This window comes from Trichoderma virens (genome assembly GCF_000170995.1).
Source record: "Trichoderma virens Gv29-8 chromosome Unknown TRIVIscaffold_90, whole genome shotgun sequence".
NCBI lineage: Eukaryota > Fungi > Ascomycota > Sordariomycetes > Hypocreales > Hypocreaceae > Trichoderma > Trichoderma virens.
In genome coordinates, this window is record NW_014013659.1 from 1 (window position 1) to 20,780 (window position 20,780).

The following is a 20,780-nucleotide window of genomic DNA, read 5'->3' on the forward strand; positions in this document are numbered from 1 at the left end:
ATATATTAATAAAAAAACTTAAAGAATAAAATTTAAATATAATATAAAATTATTTAAAATATGATTTTATAATTTAATTAAAATAAAAAAATTAAATATTTATTAAATTATAAAAAATAATAATAATTTTTATAAATAAATTATAAAGTAAAAAAATTTAATAAAATAATATAATAATAATAATAATAATAATAATAATATTACGCTAAATAACTAAACTAAATTATTTTTTAATCCCCCTATAGATTTTTTTTATAATAAAAAAACCTTTTATAAAAAACCTATATTTATTATTAAAATAAAAACTTTTATATATTAATACTACTGTAGCGGCCTATAGCTACTATAGTTTACAGCTATAGCAGCCTATAGTCGCTATATTTTTAACCCTTTAAAGAAAGTTATTAATTAATTAAATAAATATTGTTAGTCTATAGCTGCTGTAGGCTGTATTTAATACTCTATATCTTTATAGTAGCCCCTTATTATAGGGGTAGCCCGCCAGCTTATCCTCCCAGAAACACTTTAGGCAGCGCTGCTATATTATAGCAGCTATAGCCTAAGTTTAATACTATTAGGCTAAGTCTCTGCTATAATATAGGGTATAGCCTAGGTTATATATTAACCTTAGGCAGTAGCTATTAAGACTAGCTTAAAAACGTAAGTATTACAGTAATTTAATTATTTAATAAATAGAATAGTTAATTTATTAATATAGGGTCCCCTAGCTAGATTTAAACTAACTGCTTTATAAATACCTAGGGAAATACTATAAGACCTTTAGGTATATACTACTGCACTATAAGGGTAATAAAATAATATAATATAAAAATAAAAACCTTATATAAAAAATTTAATAATAAATTAATTATTTAATATATAAATAATTAAAATAATAAAAATAATAAAAATAATTAAAATAATTAAAATAATTAAAATAATTAAAATAATTAAAATAATTAAAATAATTAAAATAATTAAAATAATTAAAATAATTAAAATAATTAAAATAATTAAAATAATTAAAATAATTAAAATAATTAAAATAATTAAAATAATTAAAATAATTAAAATAATTAAAATAATTAAAATAATTAAAATAATTAAAATAATTAAATAAATTAATTTAAATAATTAAAATTTTAAAAATAAATAAAATAAAAAAAATAAATTTAATTATTTAATAAAATTAAATTAAAAAAATATAATATTTATTATAATTTTATTTTTATAATTTTATAATAATATTAATATATTAATTTATATTATATATATTTTTTATTTAATATTAATTTTAAAAAATATAAAATATTAACTAATTAATTTAAGAATTATAATATTTTTATATATATATATAAAATATTTAAAAAACTAATATTAATTATATTTTTTTTTAAATTATATTTATAAATTATATAATTTTAAATTTTAATTATTATAATATTATTAAAATTAAAAATAATAATTTTTAAATTATTTTTATAAATATATAAACTTTTAAAATTTTTTATTAATAAATTATTTAATTTTAAATTTTAAACTTTTATTATTATTATTATATATATATACTATTTACTTAATATAATTTAGTTAATATTATATATAGTTTCTTTAAATAAATACTTTAAATATAGAATATTTTATAATATATATTATTTTATATTTTTTTTTAATATTTTATCTTTACACTTAAATTGTTAATATATCTTTTGTATCAAACGTTGGTGGGTTAGTTTGTAAATTCTGTATTGCCCCCGCAGCATGCCTACTAACTAGCTGTCCTTGACGCAAGTTTTCTGTGAAGAGATAGAAGCCCTCAGCGGACTCGACCAGATATGACTGCAGGCCCTTGCTTTCAAGTAGGACATTAACGTTAGTGAGAGGGAAATTATTCTCAATAAACCGTGCCCACCCCCTAGCAGCAGCTTGGATTTGGTCACCATCCTTGATTTGTTTCCAACCAATTCCAAGGTGAAGTGTGAATTGGTCAATGACTACGTCGTCATCAATACTGCTTTCTGGAATATTCGCGGTTGTCGATGCCATCGTCGACGTCGTTTTGCTAGATGATGCGTGGTCGCTCCCATTAAGAAGCCTCTGAGATTTATGATTCCTTAGTTGTCGACCATTTGGCAATCCATTCCCTTTCTGTTCAGTGATCACGTCGTCAAGCTCAATACCTGAAGGGCTATCTGCTTCAAGAATAGAAACCGCACATGGTCTAACGAGCAAGATTCCCTCACCATTCGTCCAACCATTTTGGGAAGTGCAGCTTGACACATCCGGCTCGAGGTTATATGCAGCCTCCTCGTGAGACCGCTTTTTGCCAATGGCGTGGGAGGGCTGTTGAAGGAATGATGAACCCTGCGGGAGCATTGTCGGCTGCAAGCGTGGAAGAATCAGCGGTAAATGAAGATAAGAAGCCAAAGAGATAATAGGAGGACTGGCAAGGATCGTGTGGAAGAATTTGGCGAACCACTGGCAGGACTGTGACGATGGCTCGCGAGGAACTGGACATTGAGAAGTGACAATATCGCCCGCTGGGGTGCTGGAGGGAGCTGAGTTATCTAGAGAATCTAGTACCGTAGTAGGTAAGCATATGTGGAAACTTAGGTGCGGCTTGGATTGGTGGAGACTGTGGGGTAATCACCAGCAATACATGCTAGCTAGTGTCCCTTTAACAGATATTCGTACGGAATATCTTCATTATATAATAAAGGTAGAATGGATAATTCTAAAATACTTGCCGCTAATTCTGTATTCGTGGCTAGCTAGAAAAAGAGAAGGCCCATTTTGTTGAATTCTTATGTAATGTAACAGCTGTTATGGCTCCTGGGTTATGCATATCACACTACCGGAGTGACCATCCCATTAAGCATGGCATAGCATGAACCTGCGAAATAGGCATTTCCTGCAACCCTGGGCACCTACCTGGAGGCTATATAAACAGCTCTCGCTATGCTATAGCCTCGGATCCATATGCATGTTCGAAAATAACGACCTCCAACTCTGCTTGAATTACTGCGCTTCCAGTAGCTATCTCCAGTGGAGACCGAGGAACTCGAGCCTATCTCCTGAACTACATGTCGAGCGAAATGCTGGCATATAATCAGCGTGCCCAAACGGCACTCTTAAAGGCTGTCAGTGGTAGTTCGGAAACTCTCTCGATCAAGCTATGCCAAGTCTTATGAGCATGACGCTAATACTGGGTGTTCCTCCAGATCAACCGTGTCTTCGATCTGGATCGTGATGCCGATTCCCTCGATGGACTGGCGAATGGGATAACCCTTGGTCACATCTTGCATGAATTAGATTCCGAGTTCGATCCTTCACATCTTGAATCAAATCCGGGAGCAACCAAAACCTTGGCCAACAAACGCAACAGACAAGCCATTTACAAGGGCCTCTTTCGTTTTATTCGGCGCCAGATTCCTGAACTCAGCTGCCAAGCTAAGAAGTTCGACTATCATGCCTTCACCGAGAATCCTGAGCCGCAGGGTATCAGTCAGGTAGTTTTTCATTTCGTGTGCTTGAACTGGAAGATCCTAACGGAATGTCTCTGTAGCTCCTGGCTGTCATGGTCTCGGCCGCTGCGATGGGCCCAGATAATCAAAAATATGTCCCCAGAATTCAGAATGGACTAGATCGCGACACACAAGCCGAAATTATGCAGATAATTCGTGCTATGCAACAAGATATTGCCAACTCCAAAGACGACGACGAGCTGGATGAAGCCATTGATGCTGCCATGGGGGCTCGTGATATTGAGCTTCTCGTAGAGGAGCAAAATGCTGCTTTGCGTCAGCAACTTGATATAACGAAGAAGACTCTATCAGACTACATCACTCGTTTGGAGCATCTCCAGCAGAGCCACGAGGAACTTGCTTATGACAAAGAGAAAACAGATCGCGAGCTCGAAGTTCTCCGAAAAGCGACCCAAGACGAGGCGCATAGTGCGAAGACCATAAAGCATCTGGAAGAACAAGTCCACGAACAGATGGAGATAATCGCCAGGAACGAGGAGGTCATCCGTAGCAGCCAAAAATCCGTTTCTCAATTGGAGAGCGAGGTGCAACGCCTGAGTCAAAAGAATATGCAAGCAGATGAGTTTCGCGACCAGATGGCAGAATGGAAGCACAAAGCGGAGGAGCTTGAGAAAAAGGCCAACATGGCAGAACGTTACAAGCAGAAGCTTGAATCACAGCAAAGTCTAGTGAGAGAAGTACAGAACTTACAGTACGAACGAGCAGAGCTCCAAGAACAGCTCCGATCACTCATGGAAGAGAGAGAGAAGAGTGACCGTACCAAAAAAGCGGAAGACGAATTAACAAAGATGATTACACAGTCTGAACAACATCTATGGGATGAGCGCAACCAGAAGGCGCAGCTTCTGAAGGATGTTACGGCTCTCCAGGAAGAACTTATGCGATTACAAGCTCAAAGAACTCATGATGAACATTTCATCCAAGACTTGCAGGAACAGCTGCAACACAACGGCGGCAGCACGGTGCAAGAAGTTGATATTAGCGAAACTCCTACACCGTTCAATCTCGAGGATGAACTCCTCATAGCGTCAACGGAAGACACGCAGACTAACATGCCCTTGGAGCTTTCTAGACTGAGAGCAGAGAATGAATTGATTCGGAAGACGGTGGGATCCCATGGGGATGCCTCCATGCTCCGACGAGAGCTAGAAGAGCATAAACGCCAACGAGAACGGCTTCAGCAAAACTTCAACGCCATATTTGAGAAATATACCATCACGAACGACCACATGCAGGCTTTGATGAGTGATAATACTGATGAAGGGTCAGTTGTGCATATTGTACTACTATTTGAGGAAGACGAATACTCACGATGTGCACCATAGGACCGAAGCGTTCATTAAACTTCGACAAGAGTTGACACGATTGGAACTTGAGTTTGAACAAGCTAGGAAGCTGACCAATAGCCTTGAAACCCAGCTGGCAGACAAGACCCGAGAACTGCTTGCTTTGCAGACCGACTTCTCCGCTGTTCAAAAGGATAGCATTGCAGCATTGAATGAGTTGAAGAACACGGATAAACTGATATCAACTTCTTTGACAAGCGAGCTTGAGCAACAGAGGGAGGAAACTAGTTTTATAACGAATGAGCGGGACGCACTGAAATCACAGCTCATTGAGGCTTTGCTAGCGAACGACAAACTCAGGAAAGAGTCAGATGAGAGCAAGGATTTGCAAGACGCCACTGTTTCATCGACAGACGTCGACGGCTCAGAAGCTGCCAAGAAGGCTGCCGAAAAGGTCGAAAAATTACGAGAACGCCTTATTCAGAGAAACCAGGTAATTATAAGCCATTCACAGTTATGGGCATAACTTACTGACGCCTCTCTCTAGCAACTTGAGAAGTCGGAGCAAGAAAGGCTCGAATTACAAACTAGACTGAAAGCAGCACAGCTTGGGGAAATCTCAGCCGCACAAAAGGTATGCTTTGTTGTGCGATATTCAGTGATTCAACAGCCCATGACTAGCCGTGGTGATGAGGCACTCAGCTCATCTTTCGCTTCCCTACCCCTTGCCTGTGTACAGAAGAGAGCATGGCTAACTTGAGCGTCCAGGCCGCGTCCGATCATATCATCAAGAACCTCCAGAGGGAAAACGCGCTTATTGCGACTGCCTGGTATGACCTTACGAGCCGACTTCAGAGCAACCACGTCGTACTTCAGCGCCGGCATGATGCCCCCAAGAGCTGGCTTAACAAACAGAGGCAGTTGGTGAATGGTCAGTTGCGCCAACGCGACATGCTCTACCTCTACTGACCTGACTCTTCAGCGACTTCAAGGAGGTAGGATTCAAGGGGTTGAGCTCCATACCAGTCTCCCTGGGGTATAATGTTTACTAGGCGAATTATTGGCAAAGAGTTCATTATTTAGCGTTGCAATATTCCCGTTTATACACTATACATGTAGATGACTTTCTTGAAAGCCTGTTATTTTTGTTTCGTTCTAGATATTTTATTTCTCCTCTAGAGTAGAATAACACCTTGGCCAATATTCATTCACGTTACACAGTCGATATGCGAATACTATGCAGATATCATCATAATCTATCACAATCCCAGTAAAGTCAATGTATCACTTCATGAGTTTCATATCTCGCAAAAAATGCTTTTGCCCCAGAGCTATTTTCTAAAATTAGAAGCTCGAGAGAGAAAAATTAATAGGTTTATAGTAGTAGGCGCAGCCAACTGAGCATACTCATACTCCCATGTATCAAAGCATACAGGGTATAATACTTTTTGGTAGCTTAGCTCTTTCCAGCAATTTTGCTGAAGACGGAAGAGCCATGAGATTTCTTTCCTTCTAGAATATCCAACATATTCTTCCACACCTCACCGGGTTGCTGACTGGCATCAAGACCCTTCCAGATGCCGTTGTTTTGGTAGTATCCAACTACAGGGGCAGTTTGCTTGTGATAAGTACCGAGACGTTTCTTGAGAGCCTCGGCGTTGTCGTCACTTCTCTGAATAAGAGGCTCTCCGGTCACATCGTCCTTCATAGCCTCCTTGGGGGGGTTGAAAGTCGTGTGGTAAGAGCGGCCAGATGCCGGGTGGATCAATCGACCAGTAATTCGGGCAACAAGCAGAGCGTCGTCAATTTGGAGCTCGACGGCGTGTTGGAGGGTCTGGCCACGCTCCTTGAGCATGGCATCGAGGCCTTCGGCCTGAGGCACCGTACGAGGAAAGCCGTCAAGAATGAATCTGTGGCAGTTGTGTAAGATTAAGAAGGGGGGGAATGAAATCTTTTCGCAGGGTATAAAGGTGGTTACCTACCCGCCTTGGCATTCCTTGTTGTTCTCGAGCTCTTCCTTAATCATGCCAATGACAATATCGTCACTGACAAGGCCACCTTGGTCCATAATTTTCTTTGCTTCTCGTCCGAGAGGTGTCTTCTTGGCCACCTGTGACCGCAACATGTCACCGGTAGCCTATATATCAGGCGGTGGTTGCTGTTAGATATATGCGCGCATTTCGTACTACCCAATTGACATCAACGTACCAAGTGGCAGCAGGAAAAGCGCTCTTTAATCTTTGGTGCCTGGGTTCCCTTGCCTGGCTGATATATTAGTATGATGGCGCATATTCAACATGATTCCAGCAGGACCAAATCACTAACCAGCTCCTGGAGGCCCAATAAGAATCATCCGAAGACTCTCTGTGCTAATTGGAGCGGCTCCTGTGGTGCGCTGCTCGAGCTGCTTGATGCGCGAATCGAGGCCGCTGATCACCTCGCGCAGGTGCTTGAGTTCGTCTTCTACAAACCCCATTGTGGCGTATTTGGGGCACGGCGGCAAAATGTGATGAAAAAGAATGAAGAGTATTAAGAATTGGAGCAACCGTAGCACCTATAAACAAAATTGTAGGTCGAAAGGAAGTGAAGAGAGGAATTTGAGGTATGGTGGTGAGGCCGGATTTAACTATGAAGCTGCGAATACCGATTTCGCTACATAGCATAAAAATATACAGTATTCATATTTGATGCATAAAGCAAATATTTATTATACATACTTGAATACATATATACGGAATTTTTTTAATATTTAGCTTCTGTTTGTTTTGTAATTTTTATTATGTAAAATGCTATAGATATAATTATCTTGATTTAATTTTTTTTATATCCAATATTAAATATACTATTAATATTTATATACTGACATTAGTGATATATATATATATATATATATACTTTCTTTTTAATATTATATATTGATTGCAGGTTTTTTTTTTATAATACCAGAGTATATATTTATAAATCTTCCTTTAGGAAATTTCCTATTAAAAGTGCCGGACGAGCGGATAACACTTAGTAAGCTGTCACCGCAGACACGGGTCGTAAACTAACGCACGAACTGGGGCTTCCCAGGCGGAATGGAACTGTGCAGCACTACCCGAGGTATAACTTGTGCTTAAAAGAATCGGCCCTCGAATCGGCGAGTTTTCTCGGGGTAGTGCAGGGGTAATGCATCACAGAGGCTGATCCGGTTGTCGGCAGTCCTTGGCGTTGACGAGCTTGCGCTCTTCCGGCACTCTCGAATGTGGTGCCGATGTCTTTTGCAACATGAGATGCCTACCTGCCTGCGTATAAGTAGTGTCTGTATGTACTGGCACCAATATGGCCACCCCGGTCCTCTATCAATCCAGGCTCCTAATGTACTAAGTAACCTGTGACAGCCTTCAATGTTGTATAAGTCAAGTACAAACAGCATCTTCAAAGAATCCTCGGTCTGGCCAACTCTACACCTACCGAGTACTTTGGGGGCTGGGAGTGTCGTTCCACAGATCTTTGGTTTCTTCCTCCACCGCTCGCATAGCCACTGCTACTGATTCCAATTTCGCAATAACGTCGATGACGCCGTCATTGACGCGCTCAAAATATTCATCATTGGCCTCGCGACGCTTCCTCGCAAGTAGAATGTCGGCCTCCGTTTCCTCAACCAACTTTGCGCCAAGGCGATCAACTTTCTTTTCGTCACTTCCTTGCCATCCACTAGATGTGCCCATCATGCTCTTTGCTGCATCGGTCCCCTCTCCCCTCTCGGGCCTTGATGTGTCCAATAGCCCATCTCTTAGATTAGGTAGCTCATCACCTTTAGCATCATTCATGTGATCACGCAGGGCAGTCTCTATAGTATCGTCCGCCTCACTTCTGGCCCAGGCTTGTGCAAGTACAATTTGAGCGGTCCTGAGATCCCCTAGTTTCCGATCGTGTTCGGGACCAAATACATGAGTGCCTTCTGAAGCGGATAATTCCACCTTTTCCAGCGTGGCTTGCATTTCTGCCCACAAAGCATCTGTCCTGTCGGCGCCTCCATAGCTCCCTTTAGCAGGCAATGCCCACTCGGGACGTCGGTCTAATGGCATATCCGATCCAGAGCGCGATTGCACGGCGGCTTCTACATTGGCGTCCCATTTGAGGTTATGCCTCCCCAGAGGTGGGACAGTAGTTGTGATGGCGCCAGGAAGCGAGACACGAGAAATGCCGGGTGACGGAGATAGAAGAGGTAGAGGTGGGGGATCTCGCTCCCTTGACTTGGGCTCACCCGTGAACGACATGGCATTTCATTCAGGGCGGATCATGTAAAGCTCTTTGGCAATAAGGGTGATGACGGGAACTGTGGGGCTCGAAGATGTGTAAGTGAGATCTAGGTACGGACTAATACTTGGTGCCGGGGATGGATAAAAATACACCCGGATGGCGTTCCGAGATCACGTGAAAAACATTTTTGCACTCCATCTTTTTTTGCTCTAGGGCCGCAAACCCTATCGGAATTTTTGAGAGTTCAATTCAACCTTCTGCCTTTTCGGTGTTGTCACATCACCCAACCAGTGTCGCCATATTAGCATAAATCGGTACGTTCAACATTCACCTACCGTCACCCAATTCACCACTCCTCGACGACCACTAACTTCTCGAAGCAATCATGGCAGGTGGCAAGCCCCGTGGTCTGAACGCTGCGCGCAAGCTGCGCACCAACCGAAAAGATCAGAAATGGGCTGATCTCGCCTACAAGAAGCGTGCCCTGGGCACTGCTTTCAAGTCCTCACCGTTCGGTGGCTCTTCCCACGCCAAGGGCATCGTTCTCGAGAAAGTTGGTGTCGAAGCCAAGCAGCCCAACTCCGCCATTCGAAAGTGTGTCCGAGTTCAGCTGATCAAGAACGGAAAGAAAGTCACTGCTTTCGGTGCGTCTAGACTCTCCCCTACTTGGCACCCCGGCTAACATGAGCTTTACCACAGTCCCCAACGACGGTTGCTTGAACTTTGTTGACGAGAACGACGAAGTTCTGCTCGCTGGATTCGGTCGCAAGGGCAAGGCCAAGGGTGATATTCCCGGTGTTCGATTCAAGGTTGTCAAGGTGTCTGGTGTCGGTCTGCTGGCTCTGTGGAAGGAGAAGAAGGAGAAGCCTCGATCATAAAGGCTGTCATTTGGGGAAAGGAGGCGTTGGCAAAAGGATCGTGAGGAGCTCTTTTGGCTCGTTTACACTGGCACCACTAGTCATGGCCCAATAATGGGAGGCTAAAATTTTGAAGGAGATCAAATATCCCTTTAGAAACATTTTTCAGCATGTTCAAATACCAGGCGGCACCGGACCGGGCGTCTTCTCGCATTCACATACAACGAACGAAGTGCACGCAAAATGAGTGAAGTGTTCTATTATAGTGCAGCTTAATCAGGCCTGCAGTCTTCTTTCTTCCGGTACCGACTTTGACTCGGACTCCTCGAGAGAACGAGATACATAATCCGCGGCCATTCCGATGCTGATGACCCCCCCTGTAATCCAACAACCGTTGACAAACCACCACCAGCAGTTCTTGACGCTTTTGAGATTTACCCGCCTGATCATGATTCCTAGTGTGACGAGAGCTCCGCCGCAGCTACCGAGGTAGAAGATGGGACCTGCTCCCGCTGCCATCCCGGCCGCGCCCAATAAAGCTACCTGTGAGATAGCCAGTCCAGTTAAGACTTGTTTGGTCTGATGTTCATGCTTTAGGGCAATACTCTTGATGCCCGCATTTGCATCATCTTTGATATCCATGTGAGCATATATCATGTCGTACAGGACAACCCATGCAATATTTGACGCATAAAGGCATGCTGCGGATATGAGCGCGGCAGAGTTTGATAGCAGATCGATACCAAGTGCTGGGAAGCCCATAATTGCCCCCCAGGAAAAGGCCAAGCCCAAAACAGCCTGGGGATAATAGGTAACTCGCTTTGCCAACGGATAAGTGAGGACGAGAGCGAGACTTGGTATGCCATAGGCAAGGCACGGCAATGGAAATTGAACCAAGACGGCCAACCCGGCAAGCAGCTGGAATCCAGTAAATACGACACCTTGGAAGGGGGTAATTGCGCCCCGGGCAATTGGTCGCAGCCGAGTCCTCCGAACTTGCGGATCGAGGTTTCTATCCCAGAGATCATTAATCGTGCAACCCGCACCGCGCATGATCAAAGCTCCACTGAAGAACAGAGCCACAGTGGTGGCCACTGAGGTGAATGGAGCTATAGGATCTGCCATTGGCGCTGCTAAAAGCGTGGAAAAGAGGCATGGGAAAAATAGGTAGTATGTCCCAGCAGGCTTGTCGATGCGGATGAGTTCACCATAGGGGACCCATGCCTTGGGCACAATTGATAAGATCCCAGTTTGAGCCGGGATATATTCTGCTAGATGCTCATTATTAGCTGACTTATCGGCATTAGCAGTGTCGAGAATTGGTTTTAGGTTGCTCAAGCTTTGATGGAAAGCGACAGCTCTTTGGCGATGAACCAGTAATCGACCTGCGATATTCTGATGTGAGGGAGCAGTCGGGTGAGGCAACGCCCGTAATGGGCCAATTGAGCCATTGCTACATCTCCATCCCACCCGGTGCTGGATAGGCACTCTGGCAGCAAGCCTCAACGTCATAAGGTGCTGGAGTGATTCGATGCCGACACACGAATGAAGGTGCCCTGTCAGAAGCCTTGTATGTGAATGGTCGGATTTGGATAATTTTCCTCACGAATCCCACCATCCAGCAGCATATAATTAGTACTGTATAATCACACTGTGTGATGCCCAACTCGAGTTAGTACTACCTAGGTATGGCACTTCGTAGTGTATAAGTACTTCGCTCATTCACATGCCTCGGCTATGACGTTTTGACATACAACCCACTGATTCTTCACATTTCAATCACTCTTTAATAATGAAGGACGACAAGCTTGGACACAATAATCCAGAAGATATTGCGTCTTCAAGTTCTTCTACTGGAGACGAATCACAAAAAGTATCTGCGGATAGCAAGGGCAAGCAGAAAGCAGGGTTGGGATTAGCAGCTTCTCAACTTGGGGCCTCCACAAAGCTGGTAGTGAATGCCCTCACAACATTACGGGAACTGCCGACTTTGACATCAGAATTAAAATCCTCCAGCGGCTCAAGCAGTCTGGGTTCGCTTTCATCCATTGCTGACGAGTACTCATCTTACAAATCACCCCAGAATGCGCTGCTTGATCAGAGTCAAAGGCCTACACAAGAGTGCCAGGATGACTTATTTGACACATTCACCAACAGTTCTACGGATGCGTTGGCGAATGATGGATACCGCGTAGACGTTTATGGGTCCTCATTTGCGGACCAAGAGGCATCAGATGGCTTGGCCGTTTTAGAACTTCTCTCTCAGCCAGGATATGAATCACTCGAGACAGCTCTTTATCCGGAGAATGACATCCATATGTCAGGCGAAGATGAAGTATGGAATGGAGCTGTGGCCGGAACCCTTACCGATCAAGAAGACCAGCTTGATTTCACTCCTGACTTCATTACTAGACCCGAGCTGTCGCAACAAGCAGCACCGTATCTTGGAACAGCGAACATTGAAGAAACAAGCAGTACTTGGCTTGGGTATTGGAGGGATGTGTTTACAGCGTACAATGCCCGGGTTTGGGGTAATTCACATCCAACAACCACGTCGGAAATGCCAGAACAGGATTTTGAACGAGAGCATGATAGCACCGAGCCGGCAACCATAAATCGGGCGCTTGATCGGTTAAAGTTGATATTCTATCACTTGAAAGGATAAGACTGCAGCCCAAGAACTGGAAGCCAACTGTTTAATAGCATTACAGCAATCTCTCACACTTGTTACGAACAGAATCACCTAATGATCTGGTCATGGCAGTGGAGAATCAAAATTCCATATACCCATATCATAATTGCTAAACACATCTATCCTGATATTGTTCCCTTGAGTTTCCATATACGGTAATGCAGCTCCTAAGCGATTTGCCCAGATTAGTAGCGGTTGATTATGGAGTCGGCTGCTATGTTACCACGATCACCCCACCCCTCCCAAAACGCTAACCATACGAGCTCCTGCTTACATAGTAGGTGCGCCGTGCTAGGCCGAATTGATTTATTCCATCCTCATGTCGCGCTTATCGCAAGTGACAACTGCAGCTTTACGCGATCATATTCACGACCCAGTGACTCTTAAAATCACGACGACCAGTTGGCAGGCCCTCCTTGGGCCATCTTGTGTGCATAGGAAGGCCAATCTGCGCACTGCGAGGCAGCATTTCTCCTACTACTGAACACCGCCGCCTCGATTGCCATCAAACAATCCCCCATGGTCAACGCTATTGAACAGCGACACACAAAACACGATGCCCAGCGCACAGCATCCGCAAGCGAAGTTTGACCCGATACCCCCAGATCTTGATCTACACTCATTGGTAGATCACACACCGAATTTCCGATGGGCTCAGCGAGTATCTCGATCGCAAATCCGCAGTCTCGGCCAGCAAGACTTCGAAAAGCTCGTTGCGATACATGTCATAGCTGGCGGCAAGCCTCTTGTTATAGAAGGATGGGATGCTGCTTTACCGTCCTCGCTGTTTAGTGCGGGATGGCTTGAGAATGCCTATGATAAAAAGCGTTCGTCATCTCCCTGAAGCTGTCATGGACAAACCACTAATCATCTTGCCTTGCAGAGGAGAACGTTCGTGACATTTCCAACGCCACTGATATCCCTATGACCACTGGACACTATCTACGGTCTATGAAACAGCTCACCAATCAGTGGACCCCGAATACGTATCGCGATGAGCGTCGACAGCGGCTCTATCTCAAAGATATTGACTGTCCCGTAGAATGGCGCGATATGCTGCAAAAGATCATACATCCCAATCTCTTTTATCTCAACGAAAATGTTACCGGCAAAGGAGGCAAACGGATGCACGACGAGGAAATATTCGAGAGTGAAACTACCGCAGCCCCAGCCGGAGATCTCATGTCTAGTTTGCCAGAGGAAATGCGAGCCCAAAATCTCATGTGCTATATAGGTCATGAAGGGACCTACACACCAGCTCACCGGGAGATGTGCGCATCGCTGGGGCAGAACATCATGGTTGAGGCGTCACGAGATGAAAATGGAGAGAAAAGGGGGAGCTCAATTTGGTTCATGACTGAGAGCAAAGACCGCGAGGTGGTTCGAGAATACTTCTTGTCGATGCTTGGTCATGATATTGAGATTGAGAAGCATTTTGCACAAATCAATGCTTGGAAGAAGGCCCCCTTTGATGTGTACATTGTGGAACAATGTGTGGGCGATTTTATCCTTATACCACCTCTCGCGGCGCACCAAGTTTGGAACAGAGGAACCAGGACGATGAAGGTCGCTTGGAACCGCACGACGGTGGAGACATTGGACCTTGCACTCCACGAAGCGCTTCCCAAAGCTCGCTTAGTGTGTCGAGATGAACAGTATAAAAACAAGGCCATAATTTACTACACGCTCCAGAAATACCATGCAGAACTTCAGAGTATTGAGAAGAAGGCGGAGATGGTGCAGATAGGCTTTATGGACTTTGGGCGAGATGTCTTCAGAAGCTCTCCACGGGTGAAGCAGCTGGCGGCCGACTTCAAGAAACTATTTCAGCTGTTTACAGAAATTCTCGTCGACGAAGTCTTTGCGTTCAAAGAGAAAGACGTCGAATATCTGCCCTTTGACTCTTGTGTTACTTGCTCCTACTGCAGATCCAACATTTTCAATCGGTTTCTTACCTGCAAACACTGCATTAGACCCCTGCTCGATGGAGAAGAAGATGCATATGACGTATGCATGGAATGTTACGCAATGGGCCGATCATGCGCCTGCCTCTCCGGCCTTCAGTGGTGTGAGCAGTGGTCATGGTCAGAATTGACTGATAGCTATGAATCCTGGAAAGCAACTGTTATCGCCATTGATGGCCACGTTGATTTGGAGTCCTCTCCTCACCCGCTCGAGGTAGCTAGACAGAGGGCAGGAAAGAAATCACTTGCTCAGATCTGCCAAGAGGCCCTACGGCGACGTCCTTGGAAAGATATTACTAAACCGGAGCGCGAAAAGACGCCGAGTGACTCTGAGCAGGGGGATGGCGACGATAAGCCAAATAAGAAATCAAGGAGAAAGAAAAAGAAAGGAGAAGTTCACCGATGCCATGTCTGCTGTCATCCAGATTACAGCTATCGAGTACATTTATGCACGAACCCCGGCTGCTCCGAAGCCTATTGCTACGGCGTTTTATACCGGGCGTTCGATCTCATGCCACAAGCTGTTTTGGAAGACGAACATTGGCAATGCCCCAAGTGCCTCGGAATATGTAACTGTGGTCACTGCCGCCGTGCAGGCACCACACAGCCGTACATGCCAAAGAACACATCTCTTGGACACGATACTCGCCGGATCGCTGATGACCGCAGTGTAGAGGCACTAGTTGATTTTCGAATTCATAACCTGTCCTGGCTGAAAGCCGCAGGAGAAGAAAGTCGTAGTAAAGACAGCAAGAGAATGCAGTTGCTGCGGGAGCAGGCAGACAATGCCAAAGCACAAGATGCACTGACACACGCTCAAGCAGAGCCTGGGATGCAATCCAGTGCTGTTTTGAGTACACAGCTGGCAGAATCTTCTGCAATCAATGGTTACGGAGACCAAAGTCAAGTACTTGGTCGAGACGGAGGAAATTCGACTGATCACTCGTTTGATGTGCCCCATAACCACACCAACAACGGCGACAACGTGCCGCAAGATGTTGCCGCCCCTCTCCCAGCCAATGTTAGAGAGCGAGAGACTGTGGATTCTTCCCAGTATCCTGATCCATCAGTATTCGCACGCCAGCGTATAGGAATGGGTTACTACGAACAGGACGATACTCCGGATAAAATTCTCTTCGATCCATACCAAGCGCCTTCCGTGGATTCAATGCAAGCTGAGGAACCAACTGTTCCAGAATTTGTAAAGAAAACCATACGGGCGGCCAAGAGAAAGGCGAAACGGGAGAATGAAGATCCCGATTTTATAATTCCTAAAAGTCACCAGAAAAGACCAAAACTCATAGCAGAGTCATCCGATTTCCTTGACAACATGGATCCAGCTCTTTTCACAGACGGGGGCTCGGCAGCAACACTCAATCAAGCAGCTGCTACTGCTCTCTTGGACACACATGTCTCTGCCAACTCATCGGCGGCTCATCGGGAAGAATCGGATCCCAAAGTCCCAGAGATATCTTTGCCTCGACCTGACATGAATGAACCAATTCTTCGCCATGCCAAGCCACGATCATCATATGTGGAGGTTGACGACCTGGATATAGATGAATTAGATGAAACCGAGGCAGCTTCTGCGCCTTCTCCTAAGGCGGTGGGGAGCTCGACGAAGGCTGACAGCTCAATAGCCATACAAGCGGCTGAGAAGGAGCATGAATCGAGCAACCCCGAAGTTCAGCATCCTGATGGAGCATTCCAGGAGACGATCGGGGATGTGATTCCAAAGCGACGTGGTCGCCCCCCGAGGAATTTGCCAAAGATGGCGTCACCAGTGAATGCAGAGAACACGCCACCACCGCCACCTGATGGTGGGAAGAATAAAAGAAGAAGGGGTCGTCCGAAGAAGTCATTGCCCGTGTCATGGGAACGCGGAGACGATGTGGCCATCTCTCATGACGAAACTCGGGAATTGGAATCTCTAGACGTACAAGAGGCGTCCAATCATGGCGATGTTAGTGCTGTTGAGGATTCTCAGCAACGACGGCGCCCCTCCAGGCCTTCAGGAGTTACAACAATTGCTGCTCACATTCATCAAGAGGATCAGCATCTTAGCCCCCCTAAAGAATTATCGATTGAAGATGAAACAGGAGACCAGATACCGAAGAAGAAGAGAGGTCGACCCCGAAAATCCGACATTTCTACTCGAAGTGGATCCTCGCTGAATGTGATTTTGCCGGTCAATTCTCGGTTTATGTCTATGGCTGAACGGATGGCTCTTAAAGGGAGATCCTTCAAGATCGGCACACGAAAATCACTGAGCGTCGCGAAGGTACAAGCAGAGCAGGAAATAATAGGCGCCAAGATGGATCAAACCACGGAGCACCTCACTGAGAAAGAGATTTCCAAGAGAAGCTCTCGAATACATCACGCTTCTGAAGAACACGAAGGAGAGGGTAACGGTGACCGAAGGCGCACTGGCAGAAGCATGAAGGGTAACAAGGTGATGATGCACTCCCAGTCCAGCAGCTCTAAGGAATCAACAGACGACGAGGATATACCATCGAATGGGCGTGTAGCCAAAAGTAATAGACGCTGAAGTGAGGATCGACAAAGCAAAATGAGAGGTTGCGGAGACGGTAATACCAGGGCCAGCGAATGTAATGAAACTGTCATAGATGATGCCCGGACGCAAATGTAACAAACGTCTTGTAAATGAATAAATGAATAGACATGCAAATGTGCTTCTGCATTGAATTTTCGAGGGCCACAACGTTCTACTCGTAATGAAACCACTTGGAATTGGGAGCTTCTCGATATGAGAAATGACCATGATTTTGTAATTTTTTTTTTCCTTCTTTTCTTTTCTTTGTTTACATAGACTATTAATAGTATGTCTTATTTCAAGTTATACTATATTTATAATTCTCTTATGTTTCTTGCCCAAGTATAATTAGGACATTGATTCACTGTTAGGTACTCCTTAGTATTGACTACCATATACAACCCTTGAGGTGGTACTGCGTTTAGGTGCTCTTCAGTGTTCCAAAATTTCTACCTGTGGCTACAGTGCTGAAAATACAAAGAGCTGTTGCGAATAGTTAGCTTCTGATGAAGGTCGATTCTCTTGTCGGCTGTGCTCTGGGAAAGACTTACATTGTTGGTTGCGGCTATAGCAATACTGTCCTCAAATGGATGCCAGCTCATGTGTAGTATCTTCTTATTGAAGTCAATCTGGTCCGCGTCCGTCTCTTTCCGCATTCTCTGACCCTGGGCACCACCAGCTGGGCTGCCTGCTCTTGAACCTCCCTTCTTACCACCATTCGCAGCTGTGGGGCTTGTGGATGAGTTAATGGGTGTAGGGACACCCACCTTCTTTGCCTTGAAAGCTGACTTGTCCGCCTGGAGAACCACTTCCACCTCCTTATCAGGATCGGAAGGATAGATCATGAAGTTATTGTTGTAACTTCCAGTCATGACATTCTTGGCGTCACCGGAAAAGACGACCTCAAACTTGTCGAAAATACTGTCGTTTTCGTACGTATCGCATAGTCGAGGTCGCAGATGCTCGTGAATGGGTATCGTCTTGACAGGCTGCCGCTCCATGTTGATGTCCCAGATCTTGACAGTGAGATAATCTCGAGATAAGACGTATCTTCCATCATAGGAGAATCGCACATCCGATATTGACGAGATAATTTCGGAAAAGAACGATCTAGATGAAGGGTCTTCTTCTTGTTCGAATACTAGTGGATTTCCCCTCTCGGTCAGCCTTCTCCGCGAATCTGGACATCAGGACGGTCTTGGGTTGATACAAACATTTTGCGTGTTGGTCGCACAATGCACTCTCTCGCATATCAGCAAGTTTGATGGTACCCTTTGAGCTGGCATACATGAACCAGTTGCAGCTGATTGGATGGAACTCAGCGGCAGTGATCACCTCGGTCAGCTCCTCCATATTGGCGGGTTTGATGTCAACGATGTTGAAGCTCTGATCTTGGATATTGAGGTTCCAGAGGTTGATCCGCAAATCGTCACTGCTAATGAAGGTTTCGCCATCACTGTTTACGGATATGCTGTTGATGTGGTACGCGTGGGCGTTTGCGTAGGTTCGTCTGGGGACGGCGGCAACAACAGTATCGTGGTGTGTGAGGCGAGGCAATTTGAGATCGGCCGCATTCCTGAACTGCTGGGTCGTGGGGAGAGCTCGAAGGCCACCGCCTCCGCCCACCGGACCGCCAGGCGTTACATCGTGAGAAAGATTGTTCTCCGCCACAACCTTCAGAGACTTCTCGAATACCTTCCACAGCTTGATCGTCTTGTCATTGGTTGATAGGAGGTAATGGGAAGCATTCTGTCGGCGGCACCACTTGATCTTGTTGATCTTCTCCTCAATCTCGAGAGACTTCAGGTAGTCAAATTCAGGCTCATGGGATTGAAACTCGGTGTGAAATTTGTATTCACAAGATTTTTTCTGCAAGGAATTAGAAAGGCTGCGACCGCCAGATTGTTGCGGGCTGAGCAAGGCAATACCGTCTCGTTTCGTTCAAATAGAACCACTCGCCCTCCTTTGTCGCCGGTAGCAAGGTAGTTGCCTGTGTGGTCAAACTCTACCGTTGAAATGATGTCGGCTGGGCCCCGCGGTCAGTATCACACAGCATACGTCAGAGGAGAGGACGCGGCGAACCTTCGGTGATATCCTCAACATCGCCCTTGTCGCCGAAGCATCTAGCATTCCGATTTAGCTGCAAAATCCAATCCACAGGCGCTCTAGCACGGGCACATACTGGGTAAACTTCCAGGTTGGTGAGCTCGCTTCACTGTCGACCATTTTGGTTGGCAGCGATAGCAGGGATCAGAGGTGGCACAGGCAGCCGGGGTGACGAGATACAGCGGAACAGGAGGTCAATGAGGGGTGATGGTTCGTGGCGCTTGATGAGTCCGCTGCAGGATGGTGAGGATTCGGGCGTGGCAGAGTCGCGAGGGTCGGGGGTTGTTGAAGGAGCAATCAGTCTTTATGATGCAGATGATGTCGTTTGCTGTTGCACTGGCGGGCTGAGAGAGACCACACAGCTAGATGTTACTAACGAGGTGCCACAGCTATTGGTGGGGCACGAGAGCAGAGAAGCCAGATACTTGAGACTAGAGGGGTTGGGCCGGATATGATGCGCGTTGGTTTTTAACGCCAATTCCAGCTGCGGGAAGCTCCAGAGAGGATGGCAGCCCAACTTGGAGAGGGAGGGGGGACTTGTTAATCTTGACCAAAAAAGGCATACGACATGTTACGGCTGGTTTGCTAGAGGTTCTAAAACAAAAAGAAAGGCTAGTCTTATATTTGCATATTGTTTTGAATTTTTTTTTTATTTAGGTAACTTTATGATTCATAAATTTAGTTGTACGAGCTTGCCTTATAGGTAATGCTGCTGATGTACCTATTCTATGCGGGGCCCTCCTTGGAAGGTTTCTGAACACGACGGGTAAGGTACACAAGCAATGGGTATTTCGAGATTAGGAGATATATGTAGGTAGGTAGGCAGGCCCTCCTCTTGTTTCTTTTTCTTTGTTTTCATTTCAACGAGTACGTAGTATCTGGTCAATGTGCTCTCGGCTATTCTTGTGTGTCGTCTCGAGGTACAGCAATCTTTGGTTCAGTCGATCAACATCGCCCTCAAGATCCTGCATCTGGCGTTGTAATTTCTCGTGCAAAGTATTGGGAGGAAGAGAAACAAACCTAGGGCCGGGGAAGAGTCAACGTTAGTTCTACCGCTGCGCAACTGTCATGTCTCGCGACTGTCCATATTTACGTACATTTTCCCTACGCCTTCATAAACGACAGAATTGCTTGAAAAGCTCTGCACTTCGCCGATGGTCAACCGCAGCAGGCGCTGTTCTCTTTGTTTGGCTGCTATTTGTGTTCGAACCATGCCGATTTGCTGCTGCGCTGCGATGGCCTGCGACTCGATCTCAAGCGCGAGCTAACACGATTGGTCAGTATAAGCTGCAAACTCCGGAGTCATCATGCTCACCTTTTGTAGAGCTTCATTAGATATAGACATGATGAGCAACTGGATACTGTTACCTGAGGTAGCTCAAGGTAGGCCTAACGAATTAACAGAACAATGTCGAGCGTGTCCGCAAGAGAACCACTCTGCACAGTGTAAGAGACCGAATCTGCTATGGGGGAATGCTGCTACGCTAGCACTAGTTGGTCTTAGCTGCTCTGTACTGTATTATATCACTGG

General features: G+C 45.1%; 10 protein-coding genes across 10 annotated transcripts; 4 read left to right on the forward strand and 6 right to left on the reverse strand.

The window, feature by feature from the left end:
* Positions 1-1,530: 1,530 nt before the first annotated feature.
* TRIVIDRAFT_232128 (uncharacterized protein) lies at positions 1,531-2,539 on the reverse strand (the record flags this gene model as incomplete). Its single annotated transcript, XM_014095085.1, has 1 exon — positions 1,531-2,539. One exon carries the CDS (start codon positions 2,374-2,376, stop codon positions 1,690-1,692), a length of 687 nt encoding a protein of 228 aa, XP_013950560.1.
* A 556-nt stretch (positions 2,540-3,095) lies between these two features.
* On the forward strand, positions 3,096-6,062 carry TRIVIDRAFT_214358 (uncharacterized protein; the record flags this gene model as incomplete). Its single annotated transcript, XM_014095086.1, has 6 exons — positions 3,096-3,140; positions 3,222-3,509; positions 3,566-4,809; positions 4,841-5,324; positions 5,379-5,465; positions 5,600-6,062. The coding sequence occupies 6 exons, from the start codon at positions 3,096-3,098 to the stop codon at positions 5,798-5,800; spliced, it is 2,349 nt and encodes a 782-aa protein (XP_013950561.1).
* Positions 6,063-6,130: 68 nt separating this feature from the next.
* On the reverse strand, positions 6,131-7,428 carry TRIVIDRAFT_88216 (uncharacterized protein; the record flags this gene model as incomplete). The annotated part of the gene is made up of 4 exons (XM_014095087.1): positions 6,131-6,741; positions 6,814-6,968; positions 7,040-7,092; positions 7,157-7,428. The coding sequence occupies 4 exons, from the start codon at positions 7,305-7,307 to the stop codon at positions 6,288-6,290; spliced, it is 813 nt and encodes a 270-aa protein (XP_013950562.1).
* A 685-nt stretch (positions 7,429-8,113) lies between these two features.
* TRIVIDRAFT_214360 (uncharacterized protein) lies at positions 8,114-9,093 on the reverse strand (the record flags this gene model as incomplete). Its single annotated transcript, XM_014095088.1, has 1 exon — positions 8,114-9,093. One exon carries the CDS (start codon positions 9,091-9,093, stop codon positions 8,281-8,283), a length of 813 nt encoding a protein of 270 aa, XP_013950563.1.
* A 211-nt stretch (positions 9,094-9,304) lies between these two features.
* On the forward strand, positions 9,305-10,153 carry TRIVIDRAFT_216950 (uncharacterized protein; the record flags this gene model as incomplete). Its single annotated transcript, XM_014095089.1, has 3 exons — positions 9,305-9,390; positions 9,457-9,720; positions 9,776-10,153. The coding sequence occupies 2 exons, from the start codon at positions 9,462-9,464 to the stop codon at positions 9,952-9,954; spliced, it is 438 nt and encodes a 145-aa protein (XP_013950564.1).
* Positions 10,154-10,209: 56 nt separating this feature from the next.
* TRIVIDRAFT_65866 (uncharacterized protein) lies at positions 10,210-11,058 on the reverse strand (the record flags this gene model as incomplete). Its single annotated transcript, XM_014095090.1, has 1 exon — positions 10,210-11,058. The coding sequence occupies one exon, from the start codon at positions 11,056-11,058 to the stop codon at positions 10,210-10,212; it is 849 nt and encodes a 282-aa protein (XP_013950565.1).
* A 667-nt stretch (positions 11,059-11,725) lies between these two features.
* Positions 11,726-12,598, forward strand: TRIVIDRAFT_65865 (uncharacterized protein; the record flags this gene model as incomplete). Its single annotated transcript, XM_014095091.1, has 1 exon — positions 11,726-12,598. One exon carries the CDS (start codon positions 11,726-11,728, stop codon positions 12,596-12,598), a length of 873 nt encoding a protein of 290 aa, XP_013950566.1.
* A 396-nt stretch (positions 12,599-12,994) lies between these two features.
* On the forward strand, positions 12,995-17,275 carry TRIVIDRAFT_214363 (uncharacterized protein; the record flags this gene model as incomplete). The annotated part of the gene is made up of 4 exons (XM_014095092.1): positions 12,995-13,452; positions 13,509-16,195; positions 16,301-16,870; positions 16,904-17,275. The coding sequence occupies 4 exons, from the start codon at positions 13,182-13,184 to the stop codon at positions 17,135-17,137; spliced, it is 3,762 nt and encodes a 1,253-aa protein (XP_013950567.1).
* Positions 17,276-17,448: 173 nt separating this feature from the next.
* On the reverse strand, positions 17,449-19,566 carry TRIVIDRAFT_82802 (uncharacterized protein; the record flags this gene model as incomplete). Its single annotated transcript, XM_014095093.1, has 6 exons — positions 17,449-17,626; positions 17,695-18,284; positions 18,358-19,012; positions 19,072-19,169; positions 19,226-19,266; positions 19,326-19,566. 6 exons carry the CDS (start codon positions 19,367-19,369, stop codon positions 17,603-17,605), a joined length of 1,452 nt encoding a protein of 483 aa, XP_013950568.1.
* A 543-nt stretch (positions 19,567-20,109) lies between these two features.
* Positions 20,110-20,594, reverse strand: TRIVIDRAFT_40864 (uncharacterized protein; the record flags this gene model as incomplete). Its single annotated transcript, XM_014095094.1, has 3 exons — positions 20,110-20,269; positions 20,347-20,513; positions 20,565-20,594. 3 exons carry the CDS (start codon positions 20,592-20,594, stop codon positions 20,110-20,112), a joined length of 357 nt encoding a protein of 118 aa, XP_013950569.1.
* Between the last annotated feature and the right edge of the window lie 186 nt (positions 20,595-20,780).